Source organism: Saccoglossus kowalevskii, chromosome 21 (genome assembly GCF_978046115.1).
Source record: "Saccoglossus kowalevskii chromosome 21, keSacKowa6.1, whole genome shotgun sequence".
Taxonomy (NCBI): Eukaryota; Metazoa; Hemichordata; class Enteropneusta; family Harrimaniidae; genus Saccoglossus; species Saccoglossus kowalevskii.
Window position 1 is genome coordinate 3,391,614 of NC_140661.1, and position 11,915 is coordinate 3,403,528.

The 11,915-nt window shown below is 39.0% G+C and overlaps 2 protein-coding genes across 2 annotated transcripts; one reads left to right on the top strand and one right to left on the bottom strand.

Moving 5' to 3' along the window:
• Positions 1-514: 514 nt before the first annotated feature.
• Positions 515-6,620, top strand: LOC102810420 (ras-related protein Rap1-like). The gene is made up of 5 exons (XM_006816634.3): positions 515-778; positions 3,563-3,677; positions 3,796-3,852; positions 4,383-4,456; positions 4,742-6,620. Exons 2-5 carry the CDS (start codon positions 3,599-3,601, stop codon positions 5,210-5,212), a joined length of 681 nt encoding a protein of 226 aa, XP_006816697.2. The 5' UTR covers positions 515-778; positions 3,563-3,598; the 3' UTR covers positions 5,213-6,620.
• Positions 6,621-8,928: 2,308 nt separating this feature from the next.
• LOC146729576 (kelch-like protein 38) lies at positions 8,929-11,478 on the bottom strand. Its single transcript, XM_085495394.1, has one exon. It carries the CDS (start codon positions 11,476-11,478, stop codon positions 9,268-9,270), a length of 2,211 nt encoding a protein of 736 aa, XP_085351520.1. The 3' UTR covers positions 8,929-9,267.
• Positions 11,479-11,915: the final 437 nt, after the last annotated feature.

An 11,915-nucleotide genomic window follows, 5' to 3' on the forward strand; every position in this document is an offset into this window, starting at 1 on the left:
CATGCGCATTCTGTGATACGAAGTCCATAAACATTTGTCCCAGCGCGATATACTCGGTCAGTGCTTCTTTAATACATGACAATTAAAGTATGTACTTGAACCAGTTCCATGCCACATTATTAGTGAGAACCCCCCGGGTACATGCGCACTGTTTAAATACAAATTAGTTTTTAAAAAAATTGCATATAAAATAGTATGTTTAAAAATAAAACATGAACTAGCAGTGGAAGCGCGTGGATAACGTCGCCAGCTCCGCCATTGCTACTTTGTTGCTATTTGTGTGAAGTATAGTATTGCAGCCACTGTGGTTTTCCTTACACTCGTGCCGTAATAGAAAAACAAACTCAGCACAAAAAAATGAGTCAGACGTTTTGAGAGACGGGGTCAAATTATCGCAAAACACAAAACAAGACTGTTACGGAAGCTTCCGATCTGACAGGTATACTTTATAAGTAACCCTTTTCACCCACGAAGGACAAAAAGTATCGTGTCAATTCTATAGCAACGCTGGCATGGTAACGGGCCGGTTGAGTGTTTAAACATGAACCGTAAATCTTAATGTTATCCGTGCAGTGCAATCTGGGATATATAAAGCTAATCACAATCGTTGTTCGGGACATAGCTTGTACCGAGTTTATACAGTGAACATCGTGTCCCCACTGATATGCATGAACACTACTAGTACTCTGTTTGTTGTATACTAACGTACACCTCGTACAGCATAAAGGATATTCTCTTGTATTTTCTGCATCAGGTGCTCTCTTACGAAATTTAGAAGGTGAGTTTTTTTTTTTAAATAATATACAATTTTTTCCTGTTCAGTGCAAATTTTTGGTATGTGAAAGAAGTTGATGTGAGTTGCCAGTATGCACATTGACATCAATTGGGGAACGAATTGAGTTAAATGGGATGTTGCTGTTAAAAATTATATACATTTATTTTTATATTATTTTTATTTATTTTTTTGATTTTGATTTTCCCTGATGATGGTGGGGGTTCAGTTCACCAACAAATCTGGGGCAATGGCAGAAAAATAATTGTGCAAAATAATTTGTCCTTCACTTCACACATTACTTGGTTTAGTGCTATGTTTGCTCAATTTTTTTTCTATCTTTGTGAAATATTTTTATTGATTCCTACACGATTTATTTTCTTCTGCATTGTTTTTCTTCAAATTTTGCCAACCCACCCTTTAACCCAGCGTCGGACAACCTCTTAATATGCCTGGTGGAAAACACGCCATGACAGCGAATCAAACGTCTCTAAACATTTTCATATGAGGGTAGACAGGATGTCCTCCGTGTGTGATACGTAGAAGCTGTAGTTTTCAGCAGTACACCTCAGAACGCGTCTGTCATACCACCGTCCCTTTGTGTATGGACTGTGATCATACCAAGCAGCCACTAAGTGGACGCTTGGTAAACAACACCGGTGCCACGCGCCGCGAACTTTGAGCCTTGAAATCAGAAATGGGACACAATAGCAAATAGGGAGGTAATAATGGCGCCGGAAATTCCAGAAATAGCAGAAAATATCAAACTTGGCTGAAAACAGCATAAAATCACTCATTTGAAAACATAACTGTCTTGTCAGACAGGTTTAAATGATTCATAGAATGCTGCCGTTTACAAAGACAGCAAATAATGACTTAGTTACTGAACGACCGTGCACCGTGCCGACGACATATCCGACGTGCAGATAAAGTTTCGTGTAAAGGTACACTAATAGTTGCAATTCTGTTTATTTTGGCATGACTGAAAAAATCCTAGTAAATGTGTTTTAAGTGGGCGTTTAGCGGAATGATGTCAACAATCACCTGGACTGACAGACTCCTCATAGACACGACAGTCTCCTAAGAGCCGAGCCCAGACGTTAGAGCCGTGTTTAGACATTTCAGTTGTCCAGGTGCAATGCAAGGAAATCATTTCTAAATTTAAATATGAGATACCAAGGACCCCACTTGTATGCACAACTCAGATCACAACGAAAAGAACGCTTCACTGAGTTTTAAGGTTGAATTTACGTCCAAGTCTGGGCATCACCGGGGCCACACACGCGACTAAGAAATCGATGATATTGGGAGGCGTTAAAGCGGAATACATACAGGTCTAGCATAACTAGAATAGAATAAAAACGTCGGGCATGTCTCCTGGGGACCACACACATGTGATAGGTTCTGATTATTCCGAAGATATGGTACTTTTCCGCCAAATTTACTAAATAATGCAAAACTAAAGAAATTGACCTGAACCACAGGCGTTGAATTAATTAAGGCGCTTTTGTTGGGCGTCAGAGCATGGACCTGGATCGAACCGAACAGCACACTAAAACTGATCTGTCGTGCTGTGGATACGTGCCCGGTAATACTAAACACAAAAACACAATAGATAATTGTTTAATCTTCGTGTCAAGTGCTATCAGGATACCTGCAAGACGGCCAACGCCCTCATTCATTTGACACCATGCCTTTGTTCTCGGGCCACTAATAGTCTTGGCTTTGTTTTTGTCGCAATGAAAGGAAACATTTGACCCATTCTCATATTTTCTTTGTATATCTCAGCGTTAGAAGTTTCTTGGCGCACTAAAGCGCCGTTAAATTTATTAAATTCCGAAAGATTATGCACAGTTTGTAGCTTGGCGTCGTCTGGGTGAACATTAGCGCCATCAGAGCGATGGTCCAGTCGAGCTATCAGGAGTCAGTTCGTTGAGTGCTCTTAACGTTCACGCTGTGATAATCACTGATACTACTAACCTATACAAAGAGGCGACGCAGTATTTAGAACACATCAAATATATTAGTTATTTGTACGTCATAAGTGAAAGTATGTTATGATAAATGGACTCGGTAAAACCAGCCTGCTAGGAAGATATATCACTGTACGTCAGTTAGTGTTAATGGAATAGGTACGTTTCCTGTCAGTCACTACTAGTTCCACGCGGAAGTGGAACACCCGAAATTGAAAACAGATAGGCCGATGTTTTACGGTGGAATTTTAGTCCATTATTTTGATATTATAAAATATTAGTAGTCCATTCTGTTTGGACTGTTCAGCTAACTGCGATTCTACGTTGTCGTGTATATAATATGCCTTTCGGACAAGGCACAGTTTCATGATTCGTACAGGTCGATTCGTCGCGCTTTCATAGTATTAGGGGTTTGTTATTATTATGCCGGATAATATTAAGGACGGAAAATGTTTGTGCATGGGTAGCATCATTGGCAGTCGGAATTTACTTGTGAAGAAACAAGAAATACCACATAATTTGCAATTTTCTCCAAGATAAAAGTGACTCTCGTTCCAATAATCGAAAAAATATCTATGTCCGAAAATTCGAACACGGCCACCCCCACAGTAACATTGGTCCATCCCTAATTCACAGGTTGAACTAATCCGGTGTTTATAGCAGTCCGGCGGTGGACTCAGAGACGTAGTGCACCATTTAGGCAACTGCTGATAGACTTAACCTAGAAGTACGGGTAAATATTTGTTGTCAATATAGCATATCTATCAAATTCCAAGCACAAAGCAAATTGACTTATTTGTTTTTCTCTTTTCATCAGGTTTTATTTGCAGAGTGAGTAGAAGCAAGTGATAGTATGACGAATACTAAAATGGAGAAAGGCAGCAATCAGTGTCGAATTGTACTTCTAGGGTGCGATGGTGTTGGAAAAACTGGTAAGTATAAATACAGACAGTCATTGATTATAAGAAATAAGAATTGTCTTTCAACATACATGTCAGCTAAAGTACTATTTAATACATGCATGTTCACTCCATATTTTTTTCTTGACAGCGATAGCAGTCCGATATTTGTGTGGAAGGTACCTCACTGAGTACGCCTCCAAACTCGGTAAGTGAAACAACTCGTTGTCAGTAGACAGATATTCGCTACTTTCGAATCAAGGTCAAACCCAAACGGCAGTTCTTAATTGCCTTGTCACTGTTTGTGTGTCAGTGGATTTTTTTGCACAGATTCTTCCGAAATAGACTATTCAGTAACTGGGCGACGGATGATTGCCTACTTATTGTTTTTAGCTTCTGTTTTATAGAACACCGATCAATCATCAACTCGTTGTTTTTATATCAGCTTGAAGTATACATTATCGCTTTCGAGTTGTTTTCACCTTGTCATAATTTGTAAACATTTGCGAGAACGAGTTTTTTTAGGGTTAAATGCTGAAGCAAAATTACAGGCGCCACACATGCTGGCTTATCCGACAGTGTTAATGGGTACCTTACGAAACGTAAACCAATCAAAGAAATCGTTACATCTCCACAACCGAGTCGCACGAATCCATTATTAGATGTCAAGCAGATATACATGATGCAGTGTTTGTTTTCGCGGAATTTGATGTGCGTTTTTCTTTCCTTTCTACACAGAATTTTGTTACGAGAAACCAGAAAAAATCGACGGTAAACGGATAAACCTCGAGATACTAGATACTGCTGACCAGGTACGCGTATGACGTATTTCAGTATAGTTGTCATGCCAACACAACGTTCCGGTTTTTTTGAGTACCATACTGTAGATAATATTATATTAACAGATTATCTGTTCCCAAATTGATATCATATTTAACTGGGAATGCACGATAAATATTATAATGTATTCATAAATTATTAATAGAAAGCGTTATACTGACCTCGCCCAAGATGCATATATACCTCGGTAATATTATTATTGACCCACTCATTGTCATTGTATATATTAATAATTTTATTTTTTGTTATAATTGTAGGACAAAACTGACCAATATTTGGAATCAGCGGACGGTGTGTTATACATCTATTCTACGACCAGCCGTCGAACCTTACAGGCTGCCAAAGAGTTTCAGAAATCCTTAGCATTATCCGGGAAAAACATTCCTGTATTTTTACTAGGGAATAAATGCGACTTTGCACAGGGCAGACAAGTGACTCATTCCGAGGGCACGGCGGTCGCTAAGCAACATAATTGGAGGTTTTATGAAACCTCGGCTGCAACTGAAATCATCCGAATCAAACTGATCTTTGAGGACATGATCCGCGCGTGCGTATTACATAGGACCATCACGAAAAAATCGAAGTCTAAAAAGCCGTGGAAGATAATTCGTTCTGTTTCATTTCGAGGACAAAAAGAAAGCATTAAAAAAGACTATTTCAGAAGTGTTGTGTCACGGTCGTCCTCGTTCCGTACACAGGTCGTGGAAGAGTGTAGTGACGTCGCCTAGTAGTGGGACTTCTGTGGTCGGACAATTCTTGACTTACCACACTAGGTGATGTTCACATCCCGGTGTCTCAACGTGACATGTGATGGCGTAGTTCGACTTCCGTCACAGGCAGAAACGGTTCCAGACCGTGACTTTTCATGAGGCTCTCCAACTTGGGGAAAGATTGACATAGCTGCCGACTTCTAGACCTGCCGTTTGGTTTAGATAGAAGAAAAAAACCTGGTGACAAATGTGTGACCGTGATAATGGTAGTTGATGTCTTCATTTAAGAGGCTAAAATGCGCATGCGCGCAGCGAAAATTATGGATGTATTTTAGAGGAACTGTTCTACAAATAAGATCGGTAGGCATCAATCCTAGTTTGAGATTGCATCCTGGTACTAACATCCGGGTACCAACGAGCACTGTACTGTACTGTACATATTCCGACACAAAAGAACATGAATGTTTGTACGTTCAAGACGTAGTTGCTCGAAGCACACTACAATGGAACTTTTCACTTGATATTTTAAAAACGATGAGATAATATCAATATCTCTGAATATATAACTTGACTTGTCAGTTTTTGCAATTTCCATGTATGCTCAAAATGTCAACGTCAGGAATCTCCATACTACTTTAAGCTCGGTTATTTGAAATATTTTCATCTTTTTAAAAACGTTTATAATTACGTTGTTCTTTGTACTGTTTATTTACAAGTATATTATTTACTTACAGTAAACTTGTCATGTATTCAAATGCTGGCAACATATCTAACAACTAAATTCCAATTCGCCATTCACGCTAGTCTGTTAATTGCTTTGCGCCCTCACCGGTCCGAGTTCTTACACAAACTTCCATCATGAAAGAAATTCTTTTGAGGCCTTTTGTTCAGTGTTATTTTATTATTTATTTGACAGTAAATACCACACACCTAACTGAAACGAATTTCACACACTATTTTATCAGCATCGCCAGTGACATAATAGTTTCCGTTTCAATGCGTACATGTTTTCAAATAATTGCAAGGTCTCGGGATCACGCGAGACTGTGCCCCTGAAGGAGTTACTATACACACATTTTTTCTGGGGGGGGGGGGTGACTTTTAACATTCTGAAGAAAAGTGGCGATTGGTATTGAGCTAACGTCCATTGATGTAACAGTGCGCGGCGATATGGGACATTATCATCAAAATGAGATGTTAGGTCAATAATCACAGTATATCATTTCATATGTAGTACAGTGAGAAATGATTTGAATCTTTGACTAGACATGGAATACAAACGCAAATTTGTATTGTATTTTACAAATCCATATGTATTTACAGAAGTTTTATTTTATCTGGATGTTTAATGTGTTGGCATATTGGTGTTATTATGATACGTAATTGTATTCAAGTGTCAATAAATTAATAAGCAAAGCTGTTATAATACGTGTTATTTATGTGTTATTTCGCGTGACTCAGGGTTCAGTATTTCTAGAAGGACTGTTGTCATGGCAGTACATGTGTACGGTTCAGATCGCGTTGTTACCAGGTCGTTATGACATATTAGCATTTCAAGTTAACGCTCTTTTTCACTAAAAAAACGTAATATAGCATTCGACCCGACACTAGAACATCACGTTCAATTGAACATAATACTATCATCAGAGACAATTTATATATATATATATATATATATATATATATATATATATATATATATATATATATATATATATATATATATATATATATATATATATATATATATATATATATATATATTGTCGCATACGACTTATTTACCACTTTCGTGTCTGGGTGGAATATTCTAGATTTTTTTAGAATCTGGTTGAATAGGTAATAGAACACTGTAGGAGGCAATAGAAGGTAATGGAACATTCTAGAAATTTGTAGTAAGTTCCAGACTCATTATGTATGCTGATGTAATGGTCTATTTATAGACAGTGGGGGTATATATAGGGGATTTGTTCAGCACTGAGATCACATCAGAGATCTCGTTGAATTGTATTGGAGTTTAAGTATCTAGTTATTGGAGTAGTGGAGTTTTACCGCGTTATTGTACTTGATGTTTGCAGAATATAATAATACCAGTACCAGTTGAAACCTCATCTGTTGGCTCCGTGTTCGTATGTTATCATCGCCGCCAGGGAAGTCTTTCTGTTACTGTTGCCATTTTGGTATTTGAACCATCACACCTGTACTATACCAATTACGGTAATATTACGTTGCGTGATATATATATATATGTAATTGTTACATCCAAACTCATTGCTATTATTATATACTGTACATACGATTTACTAGTTTACCCGAGTAACGCCTCTAAGACTGATAGCGGCCCAATACAAACGGGCAAACCATTGGGGTCCCTGTTTGAACACATCGCGACTGGAAGAACCCATATTAGAAGAGTGCTATTAGAGATGTATCTTCAGTTACTCAAACTAACGGTATCATAATGTCTGAAAAGGTCAAGTCGATTGTGCTGGTAATATTCAATATAAAAAAAACACGATTTACTAAAATTTCACCAACAAGTCTACAGTATGGCTTGAAATGTATCTTTGTTATATATTCGAACCAATATTCATGATGGTGGCCCCATATAGTAAATAGCAGTGAATTAATTATATGGAATTATACTTGTATGCCAGCTCACTGTGGAAACAGCCAGGTCCAAATAGTACGATTATATATTTTCACAGAGTGAGGGCGCCACATTAGTGGTCGTGACAATGTACTGCCCACAGAAGCTCGGACCAAGTTGGGCCAGTATATTGTTAACGAAAAGACAACGACACGGGGAACTAACATTGTGATTAACACCTCGGAGCAAAGTCACATTACACGTAGTGACGCAGGGACAATATTTCGACCAAACGTATATCTTATGATTTATTGTATCACACAATTGTGTTATAATTATTGACAGTAACATTTTCAGTATGCAATATATTAAGGTTACACTCATTATTCCAAGTATTCAACATCCCCCTGGATTGGGGTGAGGTGCGGTGCGTGTGTGTGTATGGGGGTGGGGGTGGGGGGGTGGGTGGGCATTGACTGTTATTGGCAGAACCCTTTATTATCCCGAAATAGTAGAACTGAACACTAAGCGAGGTAAAACTGTAAGCCAAAACGCTAACTTTCCGAGTAATATCAAAATCAGTGGGGGAAATGTTGTTGTATTATCTGCACACTGTTGAAGAGCATCATGGGATATATATTATAGTATATTCAAACTACAGCGTCATGATTTTGAAATATTATTGTATTAAGGAATGGTTATTATTCCTAAGGAGGGGGAATTCTCGGTGCTTTTTCAAAAAAAAAAATCAATGGACCCGTCTATATATATATTATATATATATAAATATTCATGTATTTTTATTATTCAATAAAAAGGCGTATAGTAAAAAAAAATGTGTCTCAATCTTTAAGAGAAAAATATTTGCCCACTTCAGCCTTGATGAAAAGTCACTGCCCCTTTGTGGCTTTGGAAAATATGCTGACCCCCTCTGTTTTGCCCGACCCCCCTCCAGAATGGTCATTCCCTTAGCCAGCCATTGTTAAAGAACATTATGGGATATAGTTGGAGGTACAGCTTCACGATGGTGACCCGTGCCGCCAACCACGCGCAACGTAGCACCACGTATAGAATAATCATGAGTCATACAGTAAGCGTACAACACAAAGATACTAATATTTCATTGGGAACTTGATACATCATGATGCACCCCCAATACCAAAGCACTCTAGCGGTGTTTCTTAATGTTGGAATGGCATGCACAAATACAATATTGTTTACTTGCGTCATCGATCATTATTTAGAATACAGTGAATTTCTCAGAAACATTATTTTATCAGAAAACTACATTTCAAAATAATATCACCGGCAATCTTTTAGTTATCTACATCACTTCTAAGCGCAACTAATGGTTTTACAGATTTTAATAAACAATTTAAACTTGTGAAATGTTGACACCTGTTAACATTGTTATACAATGTGCTTGTGTACCAAGTAGGGGGATCCCAGCCCAAAAGTTTGTTTGTAGTGGCCATTCTGATTATTACAATGCATATGACCTCCATAGTAATTTATTTGGAATGGACACTGCAGCTTCAACCTTTTCCAGCACGAAGTCATCGGGTAGGTTGTCAATCACTTCCCATTCTTCTCGAACAGGATCATAAGCCTCGATTTCGCACACCTTACACGAAGAAGTGATGTCATTTCCTCCAATCACAATCAAGTTTCCCATAGTTTCCACGAAGCAATGGTCCTTTCTCATACGATTCATGGTAGGCAACGGGCGCCATGTGTCTGAATATGTGTCGTAGCAATTGAAGGCACCTGTGGTTTCAGAATACACAAAAATATTTGTCCCTAATGATGATAGTGACAAACCACCGCGAGTTACCATACCATCATCATTAAAACAGTCATCTGGTAAAGGCGCCACCGACGACCACATGTTATTTTCCGGGTCGTAACATTGAAACGCCGAACTTGACTGAACGCCCCCTACGGCATATAGTTTATCGTTGCATTGCGTTGCAGTTTTTTCTCTAACTGAACACACTAACGGTCGCATAATCTCCCACATATCACGATTAACATTGTACCGATATAGACTGCTTTCCTGTGACGTTTCATTCCCACCATTCAGCAAGTAAACATGATTTGTTGTAGACAAAAAACGGAAGTTACTTCCGTGTTCCATATAAATACTGGCGTTGGTGTACCACTCTCTTTCTTCAAGATTGAGCACATAGGGACACGAATCAAAAACAACCCACAACTCCCGTTGCCAAAGCAACACCCCTGACACACTTCCAGATATCATTTCATCTCGGGATAAGTTTGGAAGACGATTAAGTACAGGCAAATGTAGCCATGTTTTCTTTGTTGAATCGTATACAACTGAACTAAATCCTTCACAGTTACTGCCGACAAGCACCACACTGTGCAAATATCTACGAGGAATTCTAGTGTGTCTTACTTCCAGTTTACCAGATTGCTGAAAATATGTCTTGTGATCAAACGGATTTTTCATTGCCTTAATCTTCATTAAATTCTTGTGAACAAAGTCGGGCAATAGCAGTTCATAGTTCACATATTTAAGCATATTGGGTAGGTACTGCGCACGCCCAGACTCGTCGTGTTTGTACCACCTAATCACGGCTTCACATACCCGCTCTTCAGCGTCCACGCATACTTCACTCATCAATATCTGGCTAAGTTCAGAATGAGACAATTCAACAAAGTTTTTCAATTCACTGACGTCCTCGAAATTCAACGTGGCCACCTGTAAGGCTTTGTGTGCAAGCTGTTGACATTTCACCTTACTCGCCATTCGTTTAGTTTCCAACCAATTATCAGACCTGACATTTCCTTCCAGAAACGAGGAGCAAATTTGTTTCACCTTAGGAAACTGGAACCGATGTGATGCTTCAATAAGTTCTAGTACGTTGGACTCGTCGAATGAAAGTTCACCTGTGTAAGCAAAGAGCACTATCAAGCCCGCCACTTCGGGCGACACACCACGAATTCTCACCAACTTATCTTTACCGTCTGCCACATTCGACGTGAATAGTTTTTGGAAATAGTCACTGCAAGCTGCTAATATGCAGCGATGACACTCGATTCTCTGAGATCCAACGTATAAATCCAAATCTGTTAATATTCTGTCCTTCCGAAGTTTATTTATTTGACTAAGGAGATAGGCGGATGTTTTCATTTCTTTAACGTTCCCTCCCGCAATACGCGAGGATAAAAGCGGGAAAGCAAGACAGCCTTTCTGCAGACACTCCACATTGTCTTTCGTGAGATTCACATTTTCTGCGTATATGTAATCCAGTAATGTTTCCATGACAACTGGTTCTATTTCTTCTGTGGAGGCGGACTCGACGTGACCGCGGCGAAGCATATTACTGATTGTGGACAACTCATCGTTATTCATGTTAGCGGCTAGCACTAACTGATGGCACGCATATTCCTTGTTTCCAATTACAAATTTAAAATCACTCAATTCGCCTGATTCAGATCGCCTCATTTTTATCAGCTTGGAAAATACATACTCTGCATGTTTACTGTTAATTCCTTGGCAACCCATATGGTTATCTGAGTGCACATTCGGCTCTTTTGTCGTCGAGGTCACTGTTTGTTGATTTCCACTCGAAAAGCCGTCGGCAGTTGTCGGCTGACCGTCGACTTTCACCGGCAAGTGCTGTTTAATCACATTCGTCTTTGTGGATGTGGACGATTCGCAGGTTCCCATGGCAGCCACGCACCGTGTAACGACAACACGCATGAAATAGTGATCACGTTTAGAAGAAATCTGCTGTTATCATCTGAGATATTCAGTATCTAGAGTCGCTCATGATATATGCTCCTTTGTGAAGGATTAGACATTATCCTGTTTATAATAGTGAGACGAGCAGCGATAATCAGGAGCATTTGAAACTGCGCATGCGCAGAAACACCGATCGATCTCATGACCTTGATTTGAATTTTCCACGCTGTTCTCGTGTTCAAAATAACACAGGTAGCATTATGTTATATTTTTGTGGATGGTTTCTGTTTGCAGCGTGTTATCATCGATCCGTATTTCCACTTCCGAGTCACAGGTCTCATCAAACAATTCATTTAGATATCAAAGCGCTGATAATAAATTCATCTGATACATGTATATAGAATACATTATTCTCTAATTCT

What these genes read in the sequence shown, in the direction of transcription:
- LOC146729576 (XM_085495394.1), bottom strand. Translation starts at nt 11,478, where the DNA reads ATGGGAACCTGCGAATCGTCCACATCCACAAAGACGAATGTGATTAAA.
- LOC102810420 (XM_006816634.3), top strand. Translation starts at nt 3,599, where the DNA reads ATGACGAATACTAAAATGGAGAAAGGCAGCAATCAGTGTCGAATTGTA. An exon ending in CGATGGTGTTGGAAAAACTG is followed by an intron (nt 3,678 to 3,795) that starts GTAAGTATAAAT and finishes TTTTCTTGACAG; the next exon opens with CGATAGCAGTCCGATATTTG. An exon ending in TACTAGATACTGCTGACCAG is followed by an intron (nt 4,457 to 4,741) that starts GTACGCGTATGA and finishes TTATAATTGTAG; the next exon opens with GACAAAACTGACCAATATTT.